The 27391-nt window shown below is 43.2% G+C and overlaps 1 protein-coding gene across 2 annotated transcripts in view; it reads right to left on the reverse strand.

Moving 5' to 3' along the window:
- Slc12a2 (solute carrier family 12 member 2) overlaps window positions 1-23136 on the reverse strand; it is a 67835-nt gene extending 44699 nt beyond the window's left edge. For both annotated transcript variants that reach the window (XM_032886086.1, XM_032886085.1), the window contains exons 1-7: window positions 22214-23136; window positions 5532-5651; window positions 4510-4585; window positions 3791-3886; window positions 2527-2666; window positions 1802-1912; window positions 513-621 (exon numbers count right to left, since the gene is read on the reverse strand). In XM_032886086.1, coding sequence (XP_032741977.1) covers window positions 513-621; window positions 1802-1912; window positions 2527-2666; window positions 3791-3886; window positions 4510-4585; window positions 5532-5651; window positions 22214-22951 — 1390 coding nt within the window. In that variant the 5' untranslated portion in view covers window positions 22952-23136. The remainder of the gene's footprint in view (window positions 1-512; window positions 622-1801; window positions 1913-2526; window positions 2667-3790; window positions 3887-4509; window positions 4586-5531; window positions 5652-22213) is intronic.
- Window positions 23137-27391: the final 4255 nt, after the last annotated feature.

Consider the following 27391-nt stretch of genomic DNA (forward strand, 5'->3'; position numbering starts at 1 on the left):
ACTCCTGTCTGCTTTTACAATCCAGAGCACTCTTAAACTCTTATGTTTAAAAAGTCACATGCCAAGTAAAATTCTGGTTAATGACAGACAAGACAAGTTAACAGGTTCTGTAACTTTATCCAGTCTGACAGCATCACCGACATTTTAGAGTAAGTAAACCCTAGCATGTATGCAACAATAAGATCACCTAAAGATACATGTTTCATAGTCCCATTACAAGAAACACAAACTGGACACATGAGAGGCATGCTGGCACCTTCTCCTCAGTAAAACTGGCTTCTCTACTCTCTACCACCTGCTGCTGTTAATATTCAAACACAAAAGATAAAAATGAAAGTGATTTTACTCTAATTGTTCAGACTATATAAAGAGGGCAAAACCTGAGTCATTAATTAGTGTGAATCACCAGACCAAACATAATTACAGGATAAATTACCTAAAATGTACTAAATTTAGTTATCAGCAGAATGCTGTAATTTGCACTGAAGAAAGTATTCAATCTTTTTACTTACATTTATAGCCAAAGAAACCCTTGGGCTTCTTGCTGTCCAGTGAGATAAATGTTCCTATGACGAAGTCAGCGATGGCCAGAAGAAGAATCACCAGAAGGACGATCTGAGCCTGTGGTTTTACACACTGAAAATCACAACCTTGTCTCTTGTCCTCACTTCCATTACACAGATAATTTGTCTTATTTTGTCTTTCTGCCAAATGTCTTAAAGAATGCAAAGTATTCAGTAGGTACTCAATAAATGCTGTTACATGAATAACAGCTCCTAAAGAACTGTATTAAAGCTAGATGCAGTGTCGTGAGCCTGAAGCTTCCCCTTGTCAGATAATATGCAGACAGAAGGGTCACGAGTCTGTGACTAGTCCCAGCTCTGAATTATTAGTGAGACCCTGCCTCAGGCAAAACTGAGAACATTCAATTACAGATAGAATAACGTCACCCATTTCTAAAACAAGTCCTAAAGACAGGCAAAGACACCTAAGCCACAGGCTTTCCATTCTATACAACTCTTCCCACGACCCTGCTCTGACTACCATCTTGGGATGGTAAAGACTATGTTTGCCAACACAAGATTTGTATCAGGTTCAAACATAATGCTGTATCTGTCTGCAACTGTTCTAAGAAAGAAGGAAAAGGAGAAAGTAATGTCAATGGGGACCTCAGGGGTAAAGGCACCGGAGAGGCCTGAAAGTTATCATCAACAACTTTGGCTTCTCAAAGTCTGGGTAAATACTGTCATCTGTGCAAATAACATTTTTTAAACAGCACTTAAAAATATGATTATTATGGAAAGGGAACCACGTGCCATAGCATGTGTGGAACTCAGAGGACAATCTAGGAAGTCAGCTAGAGCTCAGACCACGGGTTTCCTTCTATAGCAAGCACTTTATCCGCTGATATGTCTTGCTAGTCCAGAAGGAACTTCTTTCTTACACATTAATTATGGCCCAAGAGGGATGAAATTATACCCTTTTTCAATAAATTCAATTTTTACAGTTATAAATAAATGAAAGACTGGGATACACTCGATGGTAGACATCACACCTAGCACACAAGGGGCCGTGGGCTCTCAAGCACTCAAAACCAAGAGTACAAAGAGGAAAGCAGCCCCTGTCTGAGCTTTAAATGGGTCATCCTCAAATCTATCATTGTAAATGCCAACTCTTACATATCGTAAACTTCTATAAAAATGGCCATGTTTCCACTAGAGTCTGAACACATCAGTTTGAGTTTCCTAGAACACTGCTGTGTGGACTAAATGATGACAGAGCTATCTCTGTCTCAGCTCACCTTTGCTTCCCACTCCATTCCGGCCACTGAGATGCCCAGAAGAATCACTACTGTAATGGCTCCAATAATTCGGATGTCATTGATTTCATCTATCATGAGTATGGAATGTTCCTACAGAGGAGAGACACAACGCACAGCTCCTTACATACAGACACCACGGCAGTGCTTATTAAAGCCATGGGCAGAGGTAGGTGATGATGCTTGCATTCCCAGGACGTAGAAGTGAGAGGCGGGGTTGGCCTGGTTTATACCACAAGTTCCTGGCCAGCCCCACTGCAAGACCCTCTCTCAAAAACAAGAGAAAAAAAAGAAAAAAATACTAATTACTATTAGTTTCATTCAACTAATATCTTAGATATCTAATGTCTTAATAAATTACTATTACTGGTATATCTAATATGAAACCAATTAATCAGAAAAGGAATTACTAACCAAAAAAATTATAGTCTGACTGATTCTGTTCGTTTTTAGGAAGTGGCATTACCAGAAATGCATTCTGTGTTTGGTATAATTAATGAACTCATGCTTTAATGATCCCTACAAGAGGAATAGGGATAAAGAATAAATCCTCATGCTATTGTCAAAACCCCACAGTTCCTACTCCATAAGCAAAATTACTTTTAAGAGGTAACAATGTAGACAGCATGTTTTAAAGCTCACATACAGGCTTAGGTGTGTGCATGTGTGTACCATCCCAGTGAGGATTTGGCAAATGGCCAGATTACCTTAAGCAGCTCCACTACAGTCTCTGCGAATCCAACAACATACATAGCAACTGCCACTGCATTGGCAAAAGCGAAGATCAAGCCAATCGCACCACCAAATTCTGGCCCTAGACTTCTAGAGATTAAATAGTATGCTCCTCCTAAGAAAAAGATTGAAAACAAGTTAGGGTTTTAATGCCAATAACTCTTTTAATTGTACCAAGGAGTTCACAAGACAGATTCACCAAGTAGGTGAATGTATTTTCAGAAAGAAATGCACCAGAAGCCTGGTTCCTGAGATGCTGTGTTTGCAGGAAGCATTGCAGGGAAAACTGCCTTAATAAAGCAGAACGTGAGACCTGCCTTCCGTAACTTACACAAAGCTTGCATTGACCTGACAGCTACCCTGAGAAGGAACTTCCCTATCCTAGAAAAGAACTCTGGCACTCTTTGCCTGGTAACGCTAGTAATCCACAGCTAAACAATGGAGTTAAAGACCAAAATGACTTTACTAATGCAGTATTTTGTCACACGTAGCCAAATGTTTACTTTTCCTCAGTTTCTGCGTTTTGGCTTTGCTGATACCCAAATGAAGAGGCTTCCAATTATTTCAGAAAAAAATTTTTTTTTTCTTTTAGACATTTGAGACCAAGCAGCACAATCTTCTTCCAGATTAAATTCTGCTAGGATAGGAATGTGACTGTTTCCTTTCTGGTCTCATTAGTCATATAAATAATGAAAGTAAGTAGCAAAGATGGATTCATTAAGACCACGTATGTCAAAACCACAGTACCACTCCCAGCCTTTATGTCTCAACAGTGGCTACTATTGCTACATGACTGTACGTCCTTACAATACTGAACCCTGCTTGACCCTGTGCAAACCCAGCATGTGCCAAAAGGGGCTCAACAATTTCCTGACTGGCTGAAGTATAAGTACAACACATTTCATCTGCCTCACAGAATGGCCAAGTGCTAGAATTTACAGTGGTCATCTTTAAAGGGTGTCTGTGGATGTCAGCTACTTTTGTAGCCTGGACTCAGCTGAAGACAGGAAGAGGCTGGTCTGTGCAATGCACTAATGCAGGTCTGAGTGATGGGACTGAGAAGCAGCATTAGTCAAGGGCAGAATCATCAGGACCCAAGCAAAGTCTGCCAAGAACAAGCTCTCGAGAACACAGATGGGATTTACAGAACAGGACAAGGTTCTGGGCACTAAGGAAGATGCAGTAACTTAAAAGGCATGAACACGTCTTTCAGGTAGGGCCTGTGCCAGATGGTCTCACCTCCTCTCACGAATCCATTGGTAGCTATTGCTGAAGTAGACAATCCTGTGATGGTTGTCACAACAGTGGCCATTGCTATTACAAGGACGGAGAGACCTTTAAAGGAGAAAAAGCAAAAACAACTAAGAACCTTATCCTCTCAGGCTTGTCATTTCCTAGAACTGGCTGGGCTAAACACTGATATAACATGGACTGGTGTTTTGGATGAGAAAAGCCCCCATAGGCTCGCATATCTGAATGTTTGCTTTCTAGTTGGTGGACCATGCGGGAAGACTGTTGGAGGAAGTGTGTCACTGGGGGTGGGCTTTGAGGTCTCAAAAGCCTACAGCAGGCTTTCCCACCTTCTCTGCATTCTGCATGCGAATCACGTAAGCTTGACTACTGCTCCAGGGTCATGCCTGCGGCCATGTATCCCCACCAGAAAGATCATAAAGCCCACCATAAAGGCTCGCCTTCTGATACTATAAAGGGAGCCCTCAATTAAATGCTTTCTTTTATTAGCTGCCTTGGTCACGATATATTTTTTTACAGAAATAGATAAGTAACTAAGGCACAGGCCATAAATTACCTAATTTTCATCTCAGTTTTGACAAAATCAAAATTATAGAAGTCAATTAAGACAGCAATCTACCTAAAGGGCACCATAGTTCAGTCAGCAATTGTAGAAAGGCACACAGCTATTTTAACACAAAGACCAAGTGGTATAAAGCTTCACTCACCTATTCCAGCCTGACCCACAATCCATGACAATCGAATAAAGAGCATCACACCCCAAATGTTCAACATACATCGTACCTGGGAGAGAAGAGAGGTCACACCGCAGATAAACAATGCAACTAAAACATGATACAACAATAAAGAGAAAACAAGCCAAAAACCAGAATGCACTTGAAACCATGGGAGCTTTGAAATCTAGTATCTTTAAGTCTGTCCAAGGGGCTCACTGAAAGCTCACTGTCTGTTAGCTGATGTAAGAAAGTGCAATATAAACATGTTTACAAATAAATGTGCCCACCAGAAGTGTCAGAAGCACAAATGTTTAAGGTTTCAACACTTTATTTTTATTTTCCAGACAGGATTTTTCTGTGTAGCCTAGCTGTCCTGAAATTCACTACAGAGACCAGATTAGCCTTAAACTCTGACATCCCCCTGCCTCTGCTTCCAACTGCTGGGATTAAAGGCCTATGCCACCAGGATGAATGAGATAAGACCTCAGTAATCTTCCTTTGTTGTATAAATTTTGCATGCGTATTCATAATATCTGTCATAAACAGTTAAGGCAGAGTTAATACTGCATACACACCAACACAAACGTCCATGGGTCACGTCGTTTTTGAAAACTTTAAACTGAGTATGATACTCGCACAATTTGGAATATGTTAATTTTTTATTCTGAGTTCCTGTTTGTGTATTGTTACAACTGGTTCAACACTTAGGAAGCAGAGATAAAACACTGATTACAAAGTTCAAGGCCTGTCCAGTGTACTTTGCAAATTCTAGACCAACTGGGGCTATATAGTAAGACTCATTCCACCAAAAATAAAACTTGTGACTTTACAATTTTTATCCAGATGATGTGTATAATTAATTAACATTTCTCTCCTTAAAACAAAAGAAACACACAAGGTATTAACTGGGCCTTCCATAGTACTCACAAGCAAATTGTTAAAGCAGTAAAACATAATTCTCTTGAGGATATCAACAGAAGGACTGTAACCAAACGGAATGTGTGCATACATACTAATACACCCTTGATCCAGCCAAACTTTATAACTCCTTTACTTTCGGCAGTGTATGTGACCACAGCATCTCTGGTTGGAGTACTTTCTTCTCCATTCGCAAAGCCATCCTCAAAAGGTTCCTGGTGACAGAAAGAAATAAGAATGCAGAATAAGAATTAGATATAGGGACTGGGGAAATGGCTCCATGGTTAAGAGCACTGCCTGTCTTCAAAGGACCCAGTTCAGTTCCCAGCACCCACACGGCGGCTCACAACTCTGTAACTCCAGGTCCAAGGGAGCTGACACCCTTACACCCTCACACCAGCGCACATAAACAATTTTTAAAACGAATTAGATGTAACATTGAATCACTTGATAAAAACATATATAACATGTATATGTGTATGTTCCTGGATGTGGGTGATGTAATGTTCACGTTTGCACATGCGCCTGCTGTTGTACCACACTATAAGGTGTCATAGTCAAGGGGAAGCTCTTTCCAAAGCCTACAACATGCTGTCTGGGCTTTCAGCAATCACAACTGTGAGTCAAATAAACTTTCCTTCCTAAATAGCCTGGCTCAGGCATTTCCATGTATAAAGACAATACTTTACCTGAGAAAGACCAAAGCAACAAAATAAAAGGAAACATAAAATTTAAGCGTTCCTATGAAGTAAGCCTACTTTAATGACTCCAGCTTTTAAAATGGGCCTAGTGGTAGAAACCATATCCTAGCACTCAGAAAGCAGAAACTGGATGACTGTTTGAGCTCAAAATCCGGATACCACCTTAGGCAACATGCATGGTCCAGTCTGACTTAATAATGAAAATAACAAAATGAATGCCTTACACTTGGTGTCTAGAGTGCAGTGGCTGCCTGCTTGCTGCTAGGGGTCACGGTGGGGTTGTCCTGAACCCCAACACTCCAAGGACAGCTTGTCCCAGTTCTAGGTAATCTTGGACTATGCAGTAAGAACTCAACATAGACAGACAGACAAATGGACGTATGGACAGACACACAGATGGACAGATGGTAAACAGAGTAAGGCCTTGGCTCTTTACCACAAACTTCTTTCACCTAGCTGTCATACGCTTTCCCCCATCTGAAATATCAACATTAACAATGTAAAGTGCTTTTTGTTTGGGGTTTTTGTTTTGTTTTTGGGTATATATGCTTGTTTGTTTTTGTTTTTCAAGACAGGGTCTCTGTGTAGCCCTGGCTGTCCTGGAACTTGCTGTAGAGCAAGCTGGCCTTGAACTCAGAGACCCGTCTGCTGTGCTCCCCTCCCCCCAAGTCATGGGATTAAAGGCAAGTGCATCCACCTCCCTGAATAAAATTCTTCCACACTAACCAATACAGAAGATTCTAAGATTCACAGATCTATTCAGAGCCACCTCACGCTGACCCTACCTGCTCTAAGTCATCATCAGTTCTATACACTTTCTACAAATCAGAGTACAGTCTCACTTTTCTTCTAATTCTGTAGCTCTTAGTTTCTTAGTCTACCTCCCCTCTCGGTGTTCTATCTGTTCAGTCCTTAGTGGGGCGCAGGCCTGACATCTCCAAACTATTATTACAAAGACTCATGAGAACATGGTGGGAAATGGGAAACGGTTTGGAACACAGGCGCTAGTCTAAAGTTACAACCTTCTCACCATCACTGTGGTTCTTAATTCAACACCAGATAACAAAGCACAGCTGTTACCTTCAACATTGATGCTTTGTATGTACAGAATCCGATTTGTGAAACTGACTTTAGTGCTTCAACATCACTAAGTGAATTTCCCTTGCACTAGTCTTACTGTCCTTCTCCTTACACAGAATCTGGGGTGAACGTGGCAGCCAGGTAGTCACCATTAACCCTAACAGAAATGATAGAAATAGCTTTTCTGTAAGGCGACCAGATGTTAGTGCATCAGAGTCACAATCCCAGCTGGGCTTTACACCGCTGTCAAATGCTTCCCAGACAGCAGAGGGTCAATGCTGATTACTCAACTTCACCAACCCCCTCAGCTGCTCAATTATTCAAATAAAACCACAAAACACAGTGCTTCCTGGCAATTTAATAACCTTTTTTCTTCCAGTTTTCACTCTGGAATATAAAGTCTGTAATACACACAAAGAAGGCATCTCTTTCCATCTCTGCCACAGAAAACTGAATATGTGCATCCCTAATCAGCTACTCTTCCCAAAGCTAAGTAGCAATGTGGGTGTCTTGAACAATGTCTAAGTATGCAGGCATCCCAAAATGTTTGCTGTGGGTGCTTATCAGAATTTCACATCAAAGTATATGCATATTAAACTAAAAAAGAATATGCAGGCATGCTTATAGTTCTAGCACTTGGATTACAAGAGGATTATTAATCTACAGTCAGTCTGGACTATTTAAAAGGAAGTTAGAAAAAGACACAAGTGTAGACCAGGAGACAAAAGTCTATCAGGCACCTTAAAAATTCATGAATGGAATGTAGAAGAGGGGCCAGAAGAGCCAGTAGATAAATGTATACATGGGAACAGAATGAAAGGAACATACAGAGAGAAAGCATGGGCAGATGAGTGTTCTTCTAAGGATATAGAAATTACAAGAATGGAAGAACCCTAGCTTTCATGGTTATTATTTCTTTGCAGGAATTAGAAAAAGCTTTTGTTTTGTTTAGACAAGATGGGTTTTGGTTTTGGGGATTGTGTGTTTGTTTGTTTGTTTGTTTTTTTGTTGGTTTGTTTCTTGTCCATTCAAAGGTCTCCTTTAACCAAGCCAAAATGGGGTATGTAGATGGGTCGTATCTTTGCCTTTCACCTTGTTTGAGGCGGGGTCTTTCTGTTTGCTGCTTCACAGGACAGGCTAGCTGGCTCGCAGGCCTGCAGGGATTCGGTCTCTGCCTCTCATCTCATCGAAGTAAGGAACACTGGCATCACAGACACACGTTAACATGCCTGTTTTATATGGGGACTCGGGTCTTCAAGGTCAAAGGTGAGCTACCCACAGAGCCAGCTTCTTAGCCCCCAAATTGAAATTTTTAAAATGCCTGAGATACAAATACATTTTAGACTTATTCTTGGATATATACATCTTAGAAACAAAAACTCTACTAATACCAACTTGTCACTTGTTTTACCAATGTATATTTTGATTCTGTTGGCTCTGAAAGAAAATATTCCTTATTAAGGCACCAACTAGACTTAGTGATTTTTTTCCCATCATATAACGGAAAATGCCCCAATCTATATATAGTATACGATTTATCACACAGTATTCACAAAATACATAGCAAAAAGTTCCTACAAATTGAGCTAATTCTTCCTAACACTAAAGTAGCATTATGTACTTTAGACAGTCTACAATGAAGCTAGATTTAAAAAAAAAATCATGAATAAAACTGTACCTAAAGACAAATATTTTCCCAAGGGTTTTTTCCCCCTTAATTACAATGAAAAACCTTAATGGCACTTTAATTAAAGCTGTAACATACAACAAAGGGAAGGCTGTCTTCCATGTATGCTGTTGCTAATGCATGCACACTCATCTACACACCACAGAGCTCCTTTCGTACTTTTGAGTGGAGGTGTCCTACATGTTAGGTAACCTTGACCTCCTGTTCCTTCTCTCCCAGCCTCTGGAGAGCAGGAATCACAGGCCTATCCCCCCATGCTGACGCTACTTCTTCTTATGCTTGCAGCTCTTCTGTGGGCCTCCCAGTTATAAAGTCCAAAGAGTTTTCTCCTCAAGTACACGAAAGAATTAGTCAACTCTGGACAAAGAGATTAATACCAAGCAGTGATGACAGTGCAGACACCAGGGATGCTTTTGGTTTCTTGTGATAGGGTCTGGCCATGTGGTCCCAGCTAGCTGGTCTCACACTCAACCATCCTTTTACTACACAGCCTCTCACATGCTGGATTATAGAGATGAACCACCGTATTCACCTACCAAAATGATTTTATCACATGTCCCTATCACGCACCAGGAAAGGCATTAAGACTGAGGAGTGCAGCCCCAAGGAACAGCAGAAACACTATTAAAGTAGACTTTGGGCAATGCTTACTAACATAAATTCAGTTTTAGTGGAAACATCATCCTGCTTTTTGTAAAAAGAATCTTTACTTGGTGACTTTAGGCATAATGAAGACGTACCATTTTCAACCTGGGAGGAAGGAAGATGCTTGGGTTGTCTTTCATTTTAAAGAACAGTGGGGCAAAGCTGTAGTAAAGAGTCTCTTTAGGGCTCAGGACACAGTCTTTAGAGTAATTTACGGCCATCCAAATATCAATACCTTTTAAGTAGGGAAATGGGCCAACCCCTTAATGGTGCCAATATGCAGCAAGAGTCCAAGCGGTGCTGACCGTCATCCCCGCTTTTGCGGTTTCTGGGCATAAATGACAACCATACCCTTTCACTCATTCTTTGGACACAGAGGTAGCAATGCTATCGGCCACCGTGCTGGGACTTCCCCACCCTCTTACAGGGTGATTTTTTTTTTCCTTCCCAACTAGAGTCGAGGGGAGAAGGCAAGTCTTTACCATCACTGGAGAGCTCCTCCATATTCAATGCAGCCTCCGGTAAATAGTTAGCCCTATCAAAGGCTATACAACTTTATGATTTCCTTTTTATATTAAAGCATCTGGTTTCCTCATCTAAATGGAGGTAATAATCCCTATTCACCAATACCACATCCTGGAAGGCATTAATTAGGCTCTTTACATAATACAACAGACATATATGAAGTGGGTGAGATGTCCAGCCTTGGGTTATTGAACTGACATACCATGATTATGAAATTTAAGTAATGCCACAGTTCAATTGTGACAGTCAAATCTATAGCTAGGCATTTCAATGTTTTTGAGATCAGCATTTTAACAGGACAGTAGTCCTTAGGTGACTTGGCTTTTTAATTCCTGGCTACTCTTCAGGAAGAGAAAAATTCATCCAGCTGATCCTATGTGAGTAAGGGTAGCAGCTTCCCTGAACTATAACATGTATTGGTCCTGGTCAATTCTGCTCCTGCTGTGCCTGCTTAGAAGCTCTGACCCATCCCAGTAAGAGTAGATTAAGAGCAGACCCCTCAGTACTCTTAACTCCTCTTGCAAATGATCACAGCTGAATATACATGGATCAACTCTCCATGGGTTGTGTGGACAAAGAACAAGCCTGCTTTTGGGCAAGGAGATATTTAAAAGAATACATTTTCCTTTCAGCATCACCTATTTAAAAAAAAACAAAAAACTGAATTGTGGACTAATATACCTTACACATGAATAGAAGACAATAAAAGGCATTCATCTAATAAATACACAAGGATTGCTATTTACTAAAGAAGAATAGGAGAGTTGCAAATAAAAGCTTTTTGGTTTCAGTAGTCAGATTATATGTCCTGGAAAGCATATAGTATACTCTCCTGACAGGCAAGATAGGCTCAATACTCCTGTCCATGATAAAAGGCGGCAAAGGATTATTACACTGAAAGCCTTTCTCATACTTTATCTGTGAAATAAAAGTCTGGATTCTGGTCACAATTTTACTGTTGTATCTTTTATATGGTATATCAATCTTATAAATAATAACCTAAAGGGACAGCAAAGAAACTTGAACAGGACAAAAATGGTGAAGAGAATACTCAGAAGATGGGGTGAATACAGGATAATAGCTACATTAGAGGAAAACAGGAAATTTAGCAGTCAGAGCCAGACTTTTATTCAGGTTATCCCTTTTCAAATTATTCTGTGTAAATTCTAATCACTTCAGACAACTGCAAGTCACCAAAAAAGACAAAAAATCTAAAAAAGAGGAATACACATAAATAAAACAAAACAACCCTTTTCTGAGTTGAGTTGTTTTGTTGTTGTTGTTTAAAGATTTATTTCTTTTATGTATGTGAGTACACTGTTGCTGACATCAGACACACCAGAAGATGGCATCGGATCCCATGACAGATGGTTGTGAGCCACCATGTGGTTGCTGGGAACTGAACTCAGGACCTCTGGAAGTCAGTGATCTTAACCACTGAGCCACCTCTCCAGCCCAAGTTGAGTTTTAAATGATAAGACAAATTACAACATGTACACTACGGAAAAACAAGACGGAAAAGCCAAAGTAGTGAATCAAGCTGCCTTCCAGAGGCTCAAACCCACCACAGCTGCTGGGGGCCTCCACAGCTGCCTTCAACTCCTAAGTCCTTTGAAAATGCAACAGGAAACAGCTCTTCTCCCCATTACTGCTACAAAGACGTTAATAGCCACAAGAACTGGTCTCTCTCTAGACTGGGGAATAACCTGGCTTTTCAAAATTGTGGAAGGGGATCCTGGCAGAGACTCCATTCCAAATCAACCCAGGTTTACTGCAGTAATCCCAGATTCTTCTGTGCCAACACGGCAAGACACAGGTTTTTACTAACAGGAAAGAAGACAGAATAACTATAGATCGAGCCACACCACTTTCAGAGAAGGAACCGCTATCCATAGATATAATCCCTCCAGAAAGGAATATAAATGTGTAACAGGAAACAGATGTGTGTTAACTTTGGAGGCCATTTTGACAGGTAGATATCAGTCTAACTGGCCAGTCACTCAGTATCTGTGTTGTAATGGAGCCCCTCACACTTGAGTCTCCTTTTCATCAATGCTCCCATTCCTACGCAGCTTTCACACTCCCTTGTACACTTTCCCATCGTAAGCCTGCCCCTAGGCCCAAAGTGTCCATGCTTTTTCAAGAAGGCTGGGAAAATACAAGTTTTTATTTTCTTTCAATAAATTATTCCTTGAATTTGTCATCAATTTTTTTAAATAAATAGTATCTGACATGTTTAAAGATAAACATTAGACAGTTAACAGAAGGGAAATTCTCACACTTTTTCTAAAGAAAAGCATACTTCCTTTTTAGGAAATTCTAACGTTGAGACTTCTCTAGTCAAATCTACAAAATCATGACTTTATATTTTTCAGTGTCTTAGAGGAGTTTACTGCTCAATGAGACAAGCAGAAATGTACATGAAATATGACATATACATGACACTTACAGAGCCAAGAAAGTTTCTATAACTTTTTAAAGAGACTTCTCTATCTACTAACTTTCTTTGAAACTCCTCCCCTCCAATTCTTATGCTTCCAATTGAGAAATTACTACAAGTTCAAATCAAGTATTTAACTGGTGCAATTTGACTTTAGCTGAAAAGCTGAATTTTTGTTTTGGTAACTAAGATATACTCTCACTTTGTAGACCAGGCTCATCTGTACCTGGGGTGCAGGGATCAAAGGCATATGCCACTCCCAACCTAAAAATTGGTTTTAAACTATTTTCTCCTAGGGGACCTTCAGCTTGAGCTCCTTCTGCCTTTATCTTAAAGGGACCTAGCACCATCTCAAACCAAATCCCAGATTGAACCTCGCCTCCGTAACTGGGTGGTCACATAACTTTCTAATGCTCTTGTAGTTCCTTTGTAGCACACATCACATGCTGTGGCCCTTTTTGTAGACAGTACTCAGGTTTTATAGTTCAAGCGCTCACCTCGACTTGTCCAGACTGAATTAAAACAGAATGTCTAAAATAGAGACTTTTCCTGTCAGTTGTACTAAAATACAGTGAATTAACACTGAGCTTTATGATTAGCCTGTTTTCTAAATAATACTCTGAAATAATATGGTGAAAAGCGTCAGCTCCCAAGTCAGTTCCGCTCAGATCGCAGTCCTGACACTCAGTGTCTGTAGAACTCAACCCCTAAAAGCTGACTTTGAACACTGTGAGATGGGGTGCTTTCACATACTGTTTGAGAAGACAAAATTTAAAAAAATGATAGTTTTATATAACATAAAGTTTCTCATACCAGCTATTAAAGAGTTTCAAGAGAGAAAAGTTGGCATTTTAAGTTGTATGTCTCAGAATTTCATCATAAAAGCTTGGGCTAGCCTTGAACTCAGTCTCCAAGTACTGGTTATTATTACTTTAAATAAATCCAAAATAGTACATCAAAAATGTAAAGGTTCATACATCAAAAAAACTATTTACATCTTAAAATACTTTGGGGGTTACAATACTGATAAAAATCCTTAAAACATCAAAATTACTCATACAATTTAACAGCATCTGTTTTAGTCTAAGCCAAAATGTTATTAAAATAGCTTACTTAGCAGTTAAAATATATGGACACACATGCAAATTTAGATGTCAAAGTCGGGGGCTTATTCTAATAACTGTCCTGATTTTTTAGCAAGTACTAGCTAATTATATCATCCCAAAGCTACCAACACTTCCTGTCCGAGCTGTCGGTGATTGGTGTATTCAGTGTAATGTTCCCCATACAGACTATGCTTTCAAAACAGAGTATTGTTTTACACAAATCCAATTTGCTTTGGTTAACAATGCTCTATTAATATCCAGTGGCATTAATGCAAAGCTCAAAACTCAAGTGCCACAGATAAAAGTGGACAGTGTGACCATGTGACTTCACAATGAACCAAGTCAGAATTGCTGATCCAAGTCAAAGAATTCAGTACTGGAACTAGCTCTGTGTGTTCTTTACCAAAACTTCAAGATTGAGCTACAAAAGAATGTTTCACAAATAATAACACAAGCATCACTTCAAATCCCACACAACTTGCTAATGTCAACTAGGAACTTGAAACATTAAACAGAATTCGCAGGAAGCATACACCTTCTGAAACGAGAAGCAGTGGCATCTGTAACCTTTATCTCTAATTGTTTACAAGGAAGACTAAAAGTTAGGAAACAACGGACAGGCAGCATCAAAACTAAGCCAGCCCTGGAGAGCACTCTGTAGGGAACCCCATGGCTGTCACAGCACTGGGTGCTTCATGTGATTCTTAAGGCAACAGATGCTATCTTCTGTCGTCTTTCCCATTTTCAGTTCATCAGACTCAAAGATGCCATATCCTTCTTTGGAAAATGCATTAAATGGAATGGTCTAGAATTTAAATGGCCATTTAATGCTCGAGAATTGTCAACTGACAGCCCAACTATTTGCGCATGGAAAAGAACCCAGGGAAAGTGTGTGTGAGAGTGTGCTGGGGGGTGGGGGGCGGCACAGAACAGAGGGGAAACAGATTCGTGTACCTGAGAGCATGAGTTTGCTGCTTTTTCAAAGTCTTCTGTTTGTGGCAAACAAAGTTAAATGAGAAGCCAAATCAGCCTGAATAACGGAACAGACCTCAAAATGAGCAGTGGAAAAAGAAAATTCATTTGATTTTTCGAGAAGAAGGAGAATAGGAGTTAAGAGTAAATCCCCATACATCCCAAATGAAGGACAGTAGAAGAGGGTTCTGCAAATGAAGGACAGTAGAAGAGGGTTCTGCAAATGAAGGACAGTAGAAGAGGGTTCTGCAAATGAAGGACAGTAGAAGAGGGTTCTGCAAATGAAGGACAGTAGAAGAGGGTTCTGCAAATGAAGGACAGTAGAAGAGGGTTCTGGGAGCCCATCAGTGGGTGTTGGCGGAGACAGGGACAGAACAGAGACATCAGTTATTCTGTGATGGCTGAGCCTAGCAAGGTGGCACATGGCTGTAATCCTAGCCTGAGCCGCACAGTGCATTCCAGCTCAGGGTAAAATATATAGTAAGGCACTGTCTCAAATAAGAAAGGAAAATACATTGCAGAATATTAAAAATAAAAATTCAGGGTCACCACATGTATTATCTACATATTGATTTCTCCCCTCCTCAAACTAATAAATGTATAAATAGATGAGAAAATATTTCTCATTCAAATGTTTGTGGTAGGGACTTAATGTTCTCGTTAGGACGCAAATATTAAAGAATATTAGGAAAATATTAAGGACTATTAAGGAAGTTAACAGTAAGTCTGAGTACCAACAGGAATCTGATAAAGAAATGAAGGCTGCATTTTAAACTTCAGAAATTTGAGACTTTGGTACAAGATTTTAAAGAAAAGCACAATATTTAGAATGATAAAGTCTCTGAAAGGATTTCAGTTCACACTGGAAATGACAGAAAAGCAGTAGATAAAATAACTAATTTACAGTTGCAAGAAACTCAAACTCCTAGGCAAGACACAAAGGAAAGCACCTGTAGCTACAAATGGCTGGAAGCTAACATGAGAAAATCTGCAGTCCTGCAGGAGTTACCCATCCTGACTTTCAGCAGCAACTGAGGTCAGACACTGGGACAGTGTACTCAAAGGGCTAAAAGAGAACCTACAGAACTGTCAAGTCTGAAATAAGGACATCTTAAATAAAAACAGTATGTCACGGTACCTTGCTTCTATTGCAAGATGTTCTTAAGGAAGGAAAGCAACATTAGGTGGAAGAATACATTTCTAAAAGTTGAAAAACAATAGACATTATTCTGGTCTTAATTTTAATAAAGCTGTGTGACTGTTAAGAACAGTACAGCAATGTACTATTGGGTTTACAATACATGACAATGGCAAAAGCACTAAGGAGGTATTCTGTCTTAAGATTACAGTATTTTAACTGAATAAATTCAATGTACCTAGTAGATAGAGCAGGCACCACTAGCCCTACTCACAGTAAAAATCCTAGAACCTTAGTTACTTTGTAAGATCTTGTTTCAATCACCTATCCTACAAAGGAAGAGTTTTACAAATGCTACAATGTGAAACTGTTCAAGTTCTCATTAATTAGTAGCTGCAATCTTCTAGGGTTTGCCTCACTGTAAAACTGATTTACAGAATTATATCCCACCGACTCCACCTAACCATGCCCTTCCCAGGTCCTGCCTACCTCCACAAATAGCAATGCCATTCTAAAGAATCATTACACTTCTATTCCATACATTTTGTGATGGTTTGCCTATGCTTGGCCAAGGGAGTGGCTCTATTAGGAGGTGTGGCCTTGTTGGAGTAGGTGTGTCACTGTGGACATGGGCTTTAATACTTTCCTCCTTGTTGCCTGGAAGCCAGTCTTCTGAATAAGGGGTGGAACAAGCTCCTCCAGCCAGGCGTTTGCCTGGAAGCTGCCATGTTAATGGCAGCTCGATGATAATGACTAAACCTCTGAACCTGTAAGGCAGCCCCAGTTAAATGTCTTTCTGAGAGTTGCCTTGGTCATGGTGTCTATTTGAAGCAGGAAAACCCTATCTTAGACACACTTCATCCATACTAGAGCAAAATACCCATAATTCTCCCTTTAAAAACACCTTGATCTGAACCTCTGTTCTGCCCGCCACCTGACATTCTGCCTACTTCTGAGTCCAGAGTATCCATCCTGGTATTTGCATGGGGTGAGCCCTTTCTCTACTACTGTCTTTTATTGAGACAGTTTTCAACTACTCTTAGGTGGCCTAGCTGCCATTTTCTCATCCTGTTTTAGTTTCTTCACAGTAGGTACATCTGCCTGTTGTCTGCTACTAGAAGTCTCCTGGCTTTTGTGCTCACTGCTATCTGTATCTGCCATGCTTAGAATAGTGCTGCCGTTGACCTTCAGTAAGAACTTGATGAATAACTGAATTTACACCCAGTTCACTCAGCAAGGAACTAATTCAACTGGTATTATAGACTTCCCAAACACTGGGAAATCATTGCGACAAAGATGCTAGCCACGAAGAACTGACTCAACTTGCATCTTTTAGCTTCTAGTTTCACAGGACAGGCATGAACATAAATATCTGGAGATATGGAGACAAGTGTGACTAGTATGTACAAATCTTTTCCTTTGCCTCATTTTAGATCCCCAAGTTTATCTTTTTACCTAGGTAGTCAGTTGCTACATCTCCTTGGAGAATTGATAAAGAAACCAAAAGCCAGACTACAGTAGCCAATGACATGAATTTAGCAGGTTGGGGCCCCAGCAAAACTGCAATTTGTCTTTGCTACATGCAACTATTTTTCATGCTCCCACTTGATCTGGAAACTTCCCAAATACCACCCAAGTCGGGAGCTGTTCTTGTCCTTCCAGGGTGACTTTCAAGGAACCAAGCTATATCTTGAAATAACTGTTAGCAGGGCATAGAAGTAGCTCAGTGTTAGAGGCGACTGTTCAGCGTTTTACTTAAAGCCCTTGTTAAGTGACAGGAACTGCCAGCCCTGATACATTCAGTGAACAGATCTGTACTAAGTACCTAATCTCTGTATAGAAATTAATGAGACAAAAGCTGATTCTAGTGAGGGATTAATTAACAATTGCATCATCTCAAGTATCCTCCTCCTCATTATCCTCAGGATGTCAACACGCTGAAGTGAGGATGGCGAATCTCCCTTTCAGCAGCCCAGGCATCTTACAGCAGGTCTGAGCGACAGCCAGAAATACGTGATAAAGAGAAAGACCCCGAAAAAATATTCTAGCATCAGACAGAAAAGCAAGTATGAATTCTAGTTCTGTAGTTTTCAATGAAAATGGCTAGTAAGCCACTTTTAGTTTCTATAAGATCATTTTAGTACTAGTAAAGTGGGTAAAAGACTGACTTCCTAGAAATTAAAAGAAAAAAAAAACAATACAATACTGTTGCCTCCTTTACTCCCTTCCCCTTTTGTTAATGAGAAAGACAAAGGTGGCATTCATAGTTTGGTAACATAACATCTTCAAAAGGATTCTAAGTCGTGGTCTAAGAACAACTGCAAAGGTGATATGAAGTATATCTCCACTGAAAGAAGAGCGGTGGGGTGAAGAGATGGTTTAGTAAAGCACAAAAGCTGGATGTGCTAGCCCATGCTTATAATCCCAGAGCTGGCCCACAGCCTGATCTGGGAGCCTAACCCTAGGTCAGTCAAGGTAAAAGGTTTCCGATGAAGAGCACACCTGAGGTCAACACGCACCTGCAAACGTGAAAATGTTTCAGCACAGTGGTTCTAACTGCAGTTAGCAAACACAGTCACTGATGGTGGTGTGGTGGTGGTGGTGGTGATGGTGATGCTTTAAGTCCAGCAGCAGCAGACTGCTTACCACCTCACATTTGATAATTATGCTCACAATCACAAGTGTTTAAGTTGTTAATACTTACTTTTCTAGTACTCTCTGCTTTCTATTTCTTCCTGCTACTTTGACTGGGGGGAGAAGTAGAGGGAGGCATAGCAATTTAAAAAAAAAAATCAATTCCAAGCATCAATTTTAGAGCGTCTACCCTTTTGAGAGTTTCACTATATAACTTAGTCTGGCCTGGAACCATGTAAACAGCCACGACTAGCCTAGTGACTAGCCTAGCCAACTCAGTCTCCCATGCCTGCATATTGTCTGCCATCTTTAAAACTCCTGTCTTTCTAGGGTGCTGCTTTCAAGGCTATTAGAAGTCCCCAACACAAGTGTAGGAGGTCTCCAGCCCCCGACCACACTTACTTTCTGATACGCCCTGCTCCACGACTCTTCGGTGTCTTACACAAAATACAGCTAGAACTCTCTTCGGCGCTCCAAATTCATTCTACTCTGTTTTCCAAGTCAGGTAGGAGAATCCAACTATTCAGTTACTCATGTTTAAATTCTGGGAGTCAGCCCCTCTCACATCTATCTAATCTGTTTTGCAGAAATCCTTACGGTGTCTAAGTCAGACCAACAGTTTAAGATTGCATTTCCAGCCACACCTTAGAAGCCCTGTCTGGCCAGCAATGCCGTTCAAATAAAATAGATCATGTTCTCTGTCACACAGAACCGCTGAAGGCTTCCCACTACTTTTACAGTACAACAAACTGGCCATTGAACAGAGCTGTCCTCACTACCTTTATAAATACAGTTTTGTTCTGGAATGTTGATTCACCATCAACTTATCTTTCAGGTCTCAGCCACAATACCGCACTTATCCCTTCCCAAAGCCCAGCCAAAACGAGGGTTCATCATACCCTGATGTTTCCTTTCACTGCCTTTATTTGTTATGTTAATAACTATTATTTGCTGTGTGTCTGTGTAGGCAGGCATGGTATCTGTCTTGTCACTCACTGCATCACCCATCATCCTACAGTTACAACACAGTCGCCCCTTCCCCAGTCAACAGCTAACTAGAAAGCCATCTCAGCCTTCTTCCTGGAATGGCTGCATAACACAGAAAGAATCTGATCCCGCTGCAGTCAGGCATTAGGGAAAGACTTGACAAGGCCGGTGACAAGAAGGCAACACTAGTCTTTTCCTAACAAGTCTGTGGAGCATATTTGCCTTTTACGGCCTCTGATTTCCCATTCTCTGCACCTGTTACTTAGCTCGAGGATGGGAAAGCACTCAGGCACTGGAGTCCAGTGACATGACAATCAAAGACATTCTAAGTATCATTATTTCACAAGGGCTAAAGTACTAGAAAAGTGTCTGTCAATCTGTATGGATGAGGAACAACTTCGGGAATGCCAATCAAGAGACTATGGCCATGTGTGCCGCCACTGCCTACCCTTCCACCACACTGAGCGGTGTTTAGTGGTGTTTGTAGTATGTAACACGACGGGTTTTTAACCCGTTTGCTGCAATAATCCTCAAGTTTGCTTATGAGTTAGCTAACACCAGCACCTTCTGGTTGCTATGTGGAATCTGGGTAGAGGCTGGGGTCCACCTATAGGAACAGCACCTATCTATCATGTGCTGTGAAAAGGTAAGGAAAGGCTGAAGGTTTCATGATGCTGCTCACTGCTCAAACAGAACTCTGAATTGAGCATTTGATAAACTGTTTCCATCTAGTGATATAATGAAAAGAATCTAAAATTGAAATCTTAAGAGTTTAGACTTATACTTTGAGGAGCTAATGTTAAGAAAATCAAAATAAGAATCACATTTAGCAATAATATTCCATGCACTCAGGATGGCCAGGGCCCAGTATTTACAGTGCATATTTTCTTTAATCTTCACCATAAATAATCCTGGAAAATTGGGGAAGCTGAATTTGAGGACTCAGGTGACTTTTTCAACTATGAAATAACTAATAATGTGTCTATTTTTCAGATGTGCAAAACTGAACAAAACCACAACCCAAACCACAAACCACACACAAAATAAACTTAAAGCCTTGGAAGATTTGAAGTGCACCGTTACTGACAAAACGTAAAATAGCAAAAACTTACTTTCAAGGGTTTGACACGACACCTTTCTACTTAAATCCTACAACTTATAGGCATACTGCTAACTCTGGCTTTACTGAAATAAATCTGAGTGAAATGCACTGTACAGAAATTCCCAATACTAAAGATGCTCCCGTATCATTTATCAACTCTATTACTGTGTGAAAAACTACATACGAATAAAATAAATGATTCAGGAAGTGTTTGGCTCCTGATACGACAAAGGACAACAATAGAATGGTAGCATTATCTAAGGCTAAATGATGTCAATTTTTACACACTCCCTAAGCTTGTGAGAGCTAGGACTTGTGCACTTACTTCAAACCATGACTGTTACTTTGTCAAACACAGGGACAAATGCAGTCTCATGAGACATGACCCTATGAAATCAAAACATTAGTCAAAACCAATCACAGAAACTTCTTCACAGTGATCATCTCAACCTGTGGTACCGACTCTGAAGTCACAGAATTCCATTATGGACTCGCTGAGGCAGATGTCAAGTAATTCAGCTCATAAAAGTTAAATATTAATCAGATCTCAAAAGCATCAATGTTATCTTCAAATAATTATCTGAACCCGGAGGAAATAAAAGCCTTATGAGGCCATAAAAAAACAGAATTAGTAAAGTCAATAAGAGTACATGAGAACGGTTCTCTATTTACAAAGTAGAAGGGCTTTTATAGGGACCCCAGATTATGTCTCTGGACATCCCTGAGGGGTAAAATAAAATCCCTGTGTTTCCTTTTTTCTCTAGACTCAAAGATTCACCAGTGTCGGTTTTTGTTTTGTTTTGTTTTTAAACTCGGCCCTCTTTCAAAGATTTATTTTATGTGTATGAATGTTTTGCCTGCATTCCTCCTGGATGTATATACCATATGCATGCATGCTTCGTGGCTGTCAAACTGGAAGCGGAGTTACAGATGGTGGCCGTGAGCCTCCTCGTGAGGGCTGGGAACAGAACCCTCCTGGTCCCCTATGCAACAAGTGCTCTTCTGAAACATCTTTCTACAACCCCCACCCTCCATACATGCCTCTTTGCAAAAAGTTTACAAACAAACAAAAACAACAAGATTTGGGATTTCCCACCCCAGGGCTGGGAAGCAGAAGCTGATGGATCTCTGTGAGTTCCCAGCCTGGTCTACACAGCAAGTTCTAGGACAGCCAGGGCTACATAGGAAGACCCTGTCTTCAAAGAGAAAGATTTCTACAGCCCTCTGCATATTTAGGATTGCAAAAACTGAGCTTTAATAATTAATAGACTACAAACACATGCTATTAGAGCTTTCCTTCAAACACCAACCTTTCCACTCAAGAACCTCTAATGGATATACAGAAGCCATACACTACAATCTAAAAAGGACCCAGATGGTAGGCAGTAGGTTCTCTCCACCCCGTCTCAAGAGAGCCTTTTCTAAACTTCTTCCACACTCCCTTCGCTGGTCCCTAACATGTGTAACCCAGCGAGGTGGCACTGGGTGCAAAAGACAGTGTATACAAGATATATAACTGATTGGGAGAGGCCGCTAAGTGCTGCCTCCGCTGTATCACATAACCAGCCAAACCCGCTGCAAACTTTTGAAGGATTAAGTTACATTCCGCTGCAATTCCACACTTGACAGCTGAATCCAGAGATGCCAGCGAGTCGTTCCTTGGGTCTTGCGCTGCCACCTCACCAAGGGAGAGTCAGCCTGCATCCTGAGGCCAGCACGCGCCAGGGCATGGGGAGGGAGGAAGGTCTGGGCGAGCTCACCTTTTCCAGCTCATCGTGGAGCTCTGCCAGGCTGGGCCGGAGCAGCTTCTCGCCCAGCTGCGCGGCCGTGTGCCGGTAGTGGTCGATCCTGGGCACCGCGTCCATGGTGTTGTGGCCGAAGGTGCGCAGGTAGTAGGTGTTGGTGTGGGTGTCATAGTAGTACTGCTGGTGGTGTCCACTGCCACCACCCGAGTGCAGGCTGCTGCCCTCGCTCAGCACCGTGTCCCCGCCGTTCTGGAAGCTCACGTTGGGCCCGTCGCCACCGACCCCCGCCGCATCCGACAGGCTGTCGTCCGCCGACGAGGAGGCAGCCGGGTCCACGAAGTTCACGCGGAAGCGGCCCTTGGCTTCCTCGCTGCCCTTGGCCACGCCGCTCTCAGTGCCGGCTTTCCCAGCCGCGGCGGTCTCCTTGCCCGCTGCCCCGGTAGCCGCCGCAGCCGCCCCAGCCGCCGCTGCAGCTGCAGCAGCCGCGGCCCGCCCGGCGTTCTCGGAAACCGGGTCCACCTGGAAGCGGCTCTGGCTGGGGGTGGGCCCCAGAGGTTTGCCCAGCCCATCGCCAGCGGCCGGGATTCCCTCTCCACGCACCCCGCCGCCGGCCTGGCTCCCAGTGGTAGCATCCTCTCGACCGGAGGGTACGGCCGTGCCGGGCAGGTCCACCCCGGCGGCAGTCAGCGGCGCGTCCCCATCCCGGGCGGGCCGCGGGGCGCCAGACGAGGGCGCCGCGGGCCCGGGCTCCATCGCCGCCCGACGCTCGGGGACCTGCGGAGCGGGCGGGTGGACGCTGCGTACAGCGCGGCTCGGGTCCCTGGCCGGCGCTCCCACTAAGGAGCCGGGGGAGAGAGAGTCGCAGCGCCGCTGCCTCACACCCGCGGCACGCTCGCCGCCAGCCGCCAAGTGTCCGCGAGCGCGGCTGGCCCCGCGGGTTTAAAAAGGCGCGGCGGGGCCGCGGCGCTCGGTGCAGCACGCGGGAGGCGGGGGCCGCTCAGCCCGCCCCTCAGCCCGCCCTGAGCCCTGCGCCGGCCAGCCTCGCGCGCCGACCCTGGAGAGCGCCGGCCTCCGCACCGCAGCGAGCAGGCGCGGCCGCACGCGCCTCCCGCGCAGACCTGCGCGCCGCCGCCCCTTCCGCCGCCGCGGTCGCTCCGCGTCCTCCCTCCGTCCTCCCGCCCGCCGGCAGCCCTGGCTCCGGCACCCGCTGTCGCAGATGCTCTCCCGGCTGCACGGACCCTGTGGACTCCTCTCGCTTTTTTTTTTTTCTTTCCCCCTTTTTTTAAGTTCTAAACTCGCAGTACTTGGGGCGAGCCGGCGAGATCTCGCGAGATGCTGCAGGGCCTGTGGGCGGTTTCCCTTAGGGCGCGTGGTACCCAGGCCCGCGGCGCTCTGACTGCGGGTGATGCTGGGGGCTTTCCTGTTGGGCCCGCGCGCGCTTCCGGAGGCGCTGGCCACGCGCGCTCCCGGCGAGCCCGGCGCGCACCCTGACCGGGCGCCCAGCTCTTGAGCTCCGTGCCCGCGTTTTAGATTTCCATAACCAAAGAGTAATTCCAGCCGCGATGCCGGTGGGTGTGTCAACACTTGGGTGACACCTTTATTTCAAAAGCTGGTAAAAAACGGTGAGGAGGGAACCTCATTTCGACGTTTGATGACATTTTTAACTTCAGTGTTAGGAAACGCAGTTCTTAGAATACAGGGACCGCAGCAGCCAGTGCTAACAATTACTAGTTTTCCTTTTTGCTGTGGTACTGAAGAACTCCCTTAGCTTTTAACACAAAAAGCCACTCCTGCTCTGCGGGCTTGTTTTCGCTGGAAATAGAGGAACACCTGTTTTCCAACTTAGTATCCCCCTTTATCAGCCTCACCAAACCTAAGGGAAAGTGAGTGACCCCAAGTAGTTTCCTCTGATCATTGCCTGTTATGCCTGCGTTCACTCTATGTTTAAAGAATAGTTGGAATAAAACACCACTTGTTGTTGAATACTTTAAGCAAGATCAAAGAGCCTAGAATTGCAGAAATAAAAGGTGTTGGGGGGGCAGGGCACCCAGTTCACCAGAGATCTTAATCACCCTTGATAATTTATCAGCTATATTTTCTGTATTTTAAAGATGGAGATGGAAAAGAACAGATATTGGGTCATTCAGCCAAGGCTTCTAATACACCCCTCCCTGACTCTTCCCCACCTTGAACTTTCCCAATATTAACAGAAAATCAGGAGAAGCCAGGGGGAAAAAAGGATGTGTGCTTTTAAAGCTGTGTGCTTTTCTACTAGGGAACTGCTGTGTTAGTCACAGATCTCTGTATTGTGTGCCTTTCAGCATAAAGCTCATCTGTGGCTGTGAGACTTCAACATTAATTTACCTAGCAAATGTCGAAACACCTGCTATGAGCTCCCCTGTGTCCTGAGAATGGATAAACTAAAGAGATCTGTCAGAAGCAGATGCTAAGGGTGGGGGTGGGGTTGTGTGAGACTGGAATGGTAGATCTTCCTTAGGATGGCATCACTGAGGTGACCAACCGTTGAGCGAGAGAGTACATTATGCAAATATGTTGAAACAATCTATTCTAAGTGGAGAAAGCAGAAGCACCGTGGTGGGAGCAGGCCTGGTGTAGAAGTGCATGTAAGGCATTTGGACTGGAACTTCTCAAGACATGGAAAGAGTCCAGGGCCACAAAGTCAGAGTTTGAGGATGTGGGAGATGTGTCAAGTCTCTTGCTAGGGCTTTTACTTTGTGTGGAATGATAGTTCAGGCTTCCACGGTAAACTAGTATAAACCAGATGGCTTAGGCAACAGAAAATAACAGTTCCACATCTCTGAATCCAGGGCACTGGAAGGCTTAGGCACAGGTGAGGACTCTACTTACAGACAGCTTCCTTCCCAGTGTGGCCTTCCATGGGGTGCCACCACTCTGCTGCTTCTTTGACTCCTCATAAAGGCACGGTTGAGCTGACCCATGTTTTATCCCTATGAGCTCACTTGGCCTTGAAGTGACCATTGAAAAACCTTCTTTCTAATTCAATCAAACAGAGGTAGGCGACTTAAACTGTGAGTGTTTACGCTACATAATTCGGTCCGTAGCAGCTGTCAAATCATTGAAGAGTCCAGGATCCTTCCACAAGAAGAGCATCTTCCATGTAGAATTATGCCCAGTGACTGGCAGATGGCGGCACATGCCTTTGATCCCTGCATTCAAGAGGCAGAGGCAGGCAGATCTCTATGAGTTCAAGGCCAGACTGGTCTGTAGAAGATCCAGGATGGCCATGACTACACAGAGAAACCCTGTCTCCAAACCCAAAAAACAAAAGTGTGTCCAACTTAGTGATGCTTCAGGAAAGCTGTCATGCAAGGTCAATGATGGAGCTGAAAGAAATTTATATCCCTGTTTTATTGTACTTTTTCTGCTTGGATCCACACACAACATTATATTAAGCCTGGGGTGTTCTGTTCAATGACATGTTGTGCATTTTTGTTGCCTAGGAGAAATAGGCTGAGTATAACCCATGGATGGTATGGTGTGAACCATTTAGGTTTGAGCGCCTACATTCTACAGTGATCCCTCAGTATTACCAAACAGCAGATTTGTCCCCCTACGTTACCAACATAGAGGACCAATGGACCTTCTGTAGACAAAGAGGTGGCAGAGACAAAGAAAGAGCAATGTGTAAAGGTGTATTAGATCAGGCCCTCAGCGGACAGTGTGGCTTTGGCCATGGCAGTGCGTAGTAGAAAGGGGGTTAGGTGGTTAGATGAGCCATGGTAAGGGAGAGAGTAGCATTTGCAGACGGATACAGAGTGAAAACCCAAGGGTGCTGTCCCGGGCAATTGATCAATAGTGGAGCTTCTGAAGTGAGAGGAAAAGGAGTAGGCTTGAATGAGATAACAACAGGAGCTTAGAGACATCAAAAATAAACATAAACATATAGGAGTAGCAAATCATCACCTGCATAAGCTTATGATTGCAAACGGAAGTTCCAAGAGAGGATACGAAGTAGAGACGTCACACTTGGAAGGAAGTGACATTTCAGCAGACATCTGAAACACACCTAGAAATAAACTAACAGAGCACTTCTTTTTATTAATCATTCCATTCATTTACATCTCAAATGATATCCCACTTCCTGGTTACCCCTCCACCAGCCCCCCATCCCACATCTGCCCTCCCCTTTGCCTATATGAGACTGCTCCCCAGCCACCCACACTCTCCGGCCCACTGCTTCAGCATCTCCCTACCCTGGAGCATCAAGCCTCCTCGAGACCAAGGGCCTCCCCTCCTGCCGCTATCAGGTAAGGCTGTTCTCTGCTACATCTGTATCCTGAGCCATGGATCCCTCCAGGTACACTCCTTGGTTAGTGGTCTAGACTGGGAGAACTGGGTGGTCAGGCCAGCCCATGTTGTTCTTCTAATGGGGTTGCAATCCCCCCCACTTCTCCAGTTCTTCTGCCAACTCCCCCACCAGGTTCCCTGAGCTCAGTCTGATGGTTGGCTCCAAGCATCCACATCTGCATTGCTGGCAGGACTTCCTCAGGACCCGCCATACCAGGGTTCCTGTCAGCAAGCTCCTCTTGACCACAGCAACAGTGTTGGGTTTGGTGTCTGCAGACATGATGGATTTCAGGGAGGGACACAGTGTGGACTAAAGCCTTCCTGGAGAGGATATGACCCAGTGACCTTGAAGTCTTGTTAGAAGCATAGAGACAGGTAAGAGCAGTGGACAGTTGAGACGTTCCTTTTTGTCTACATCCCTGCTGATATAGAAGGGCATGTGACCGGCCTCTTTAGCAGGCTGGAAGAGGCAGAGTCAACAATGGGATCTGAGACTTCGTCAGTCTACTCCAGGGTGAAAACGTTAGTAGCGACCACTTTAGAAGGATCCATGTCTGGGACAATGACCTAAAGCCTCTACATCACAGTCTAATTGTATAGTACTGTGAAGAATAGAGCAGCATAACCCGTGTTGCATGTGAAAAACTTAAGTTACGAAAATGAGTAATTCCAAAACTCAGTGACTAAAGACAGAAAGGGGAGGAAGGGACCCAAAAGACGAGAAGAAAACCAGCTGAAGCCGTTCGGAAGCAGGACCAAGGTGAGTTGAATATATTGAATTACATAGAGGTATTGGGTAGGGGGATGGGAGTGGATGTATTTCCAGGAGAAACAATCAGAACACACACGTGAAACATGCAGAAT

Source organism: Rattus rattus, chromosome 15 (assembly GCF_011064425.1).
Source record: "Rattus rattus isolate New Zealand chromosome 15, Rrattus_CSIRO_v1, whole genome shotgun sequence".
In the NCBI taxonomy this organism is placed as follows: Eukaryota; Metazoa; Chordata; class Mammalia; order Rodentia; family Muridae; genus Rattus; species Rattus rattus.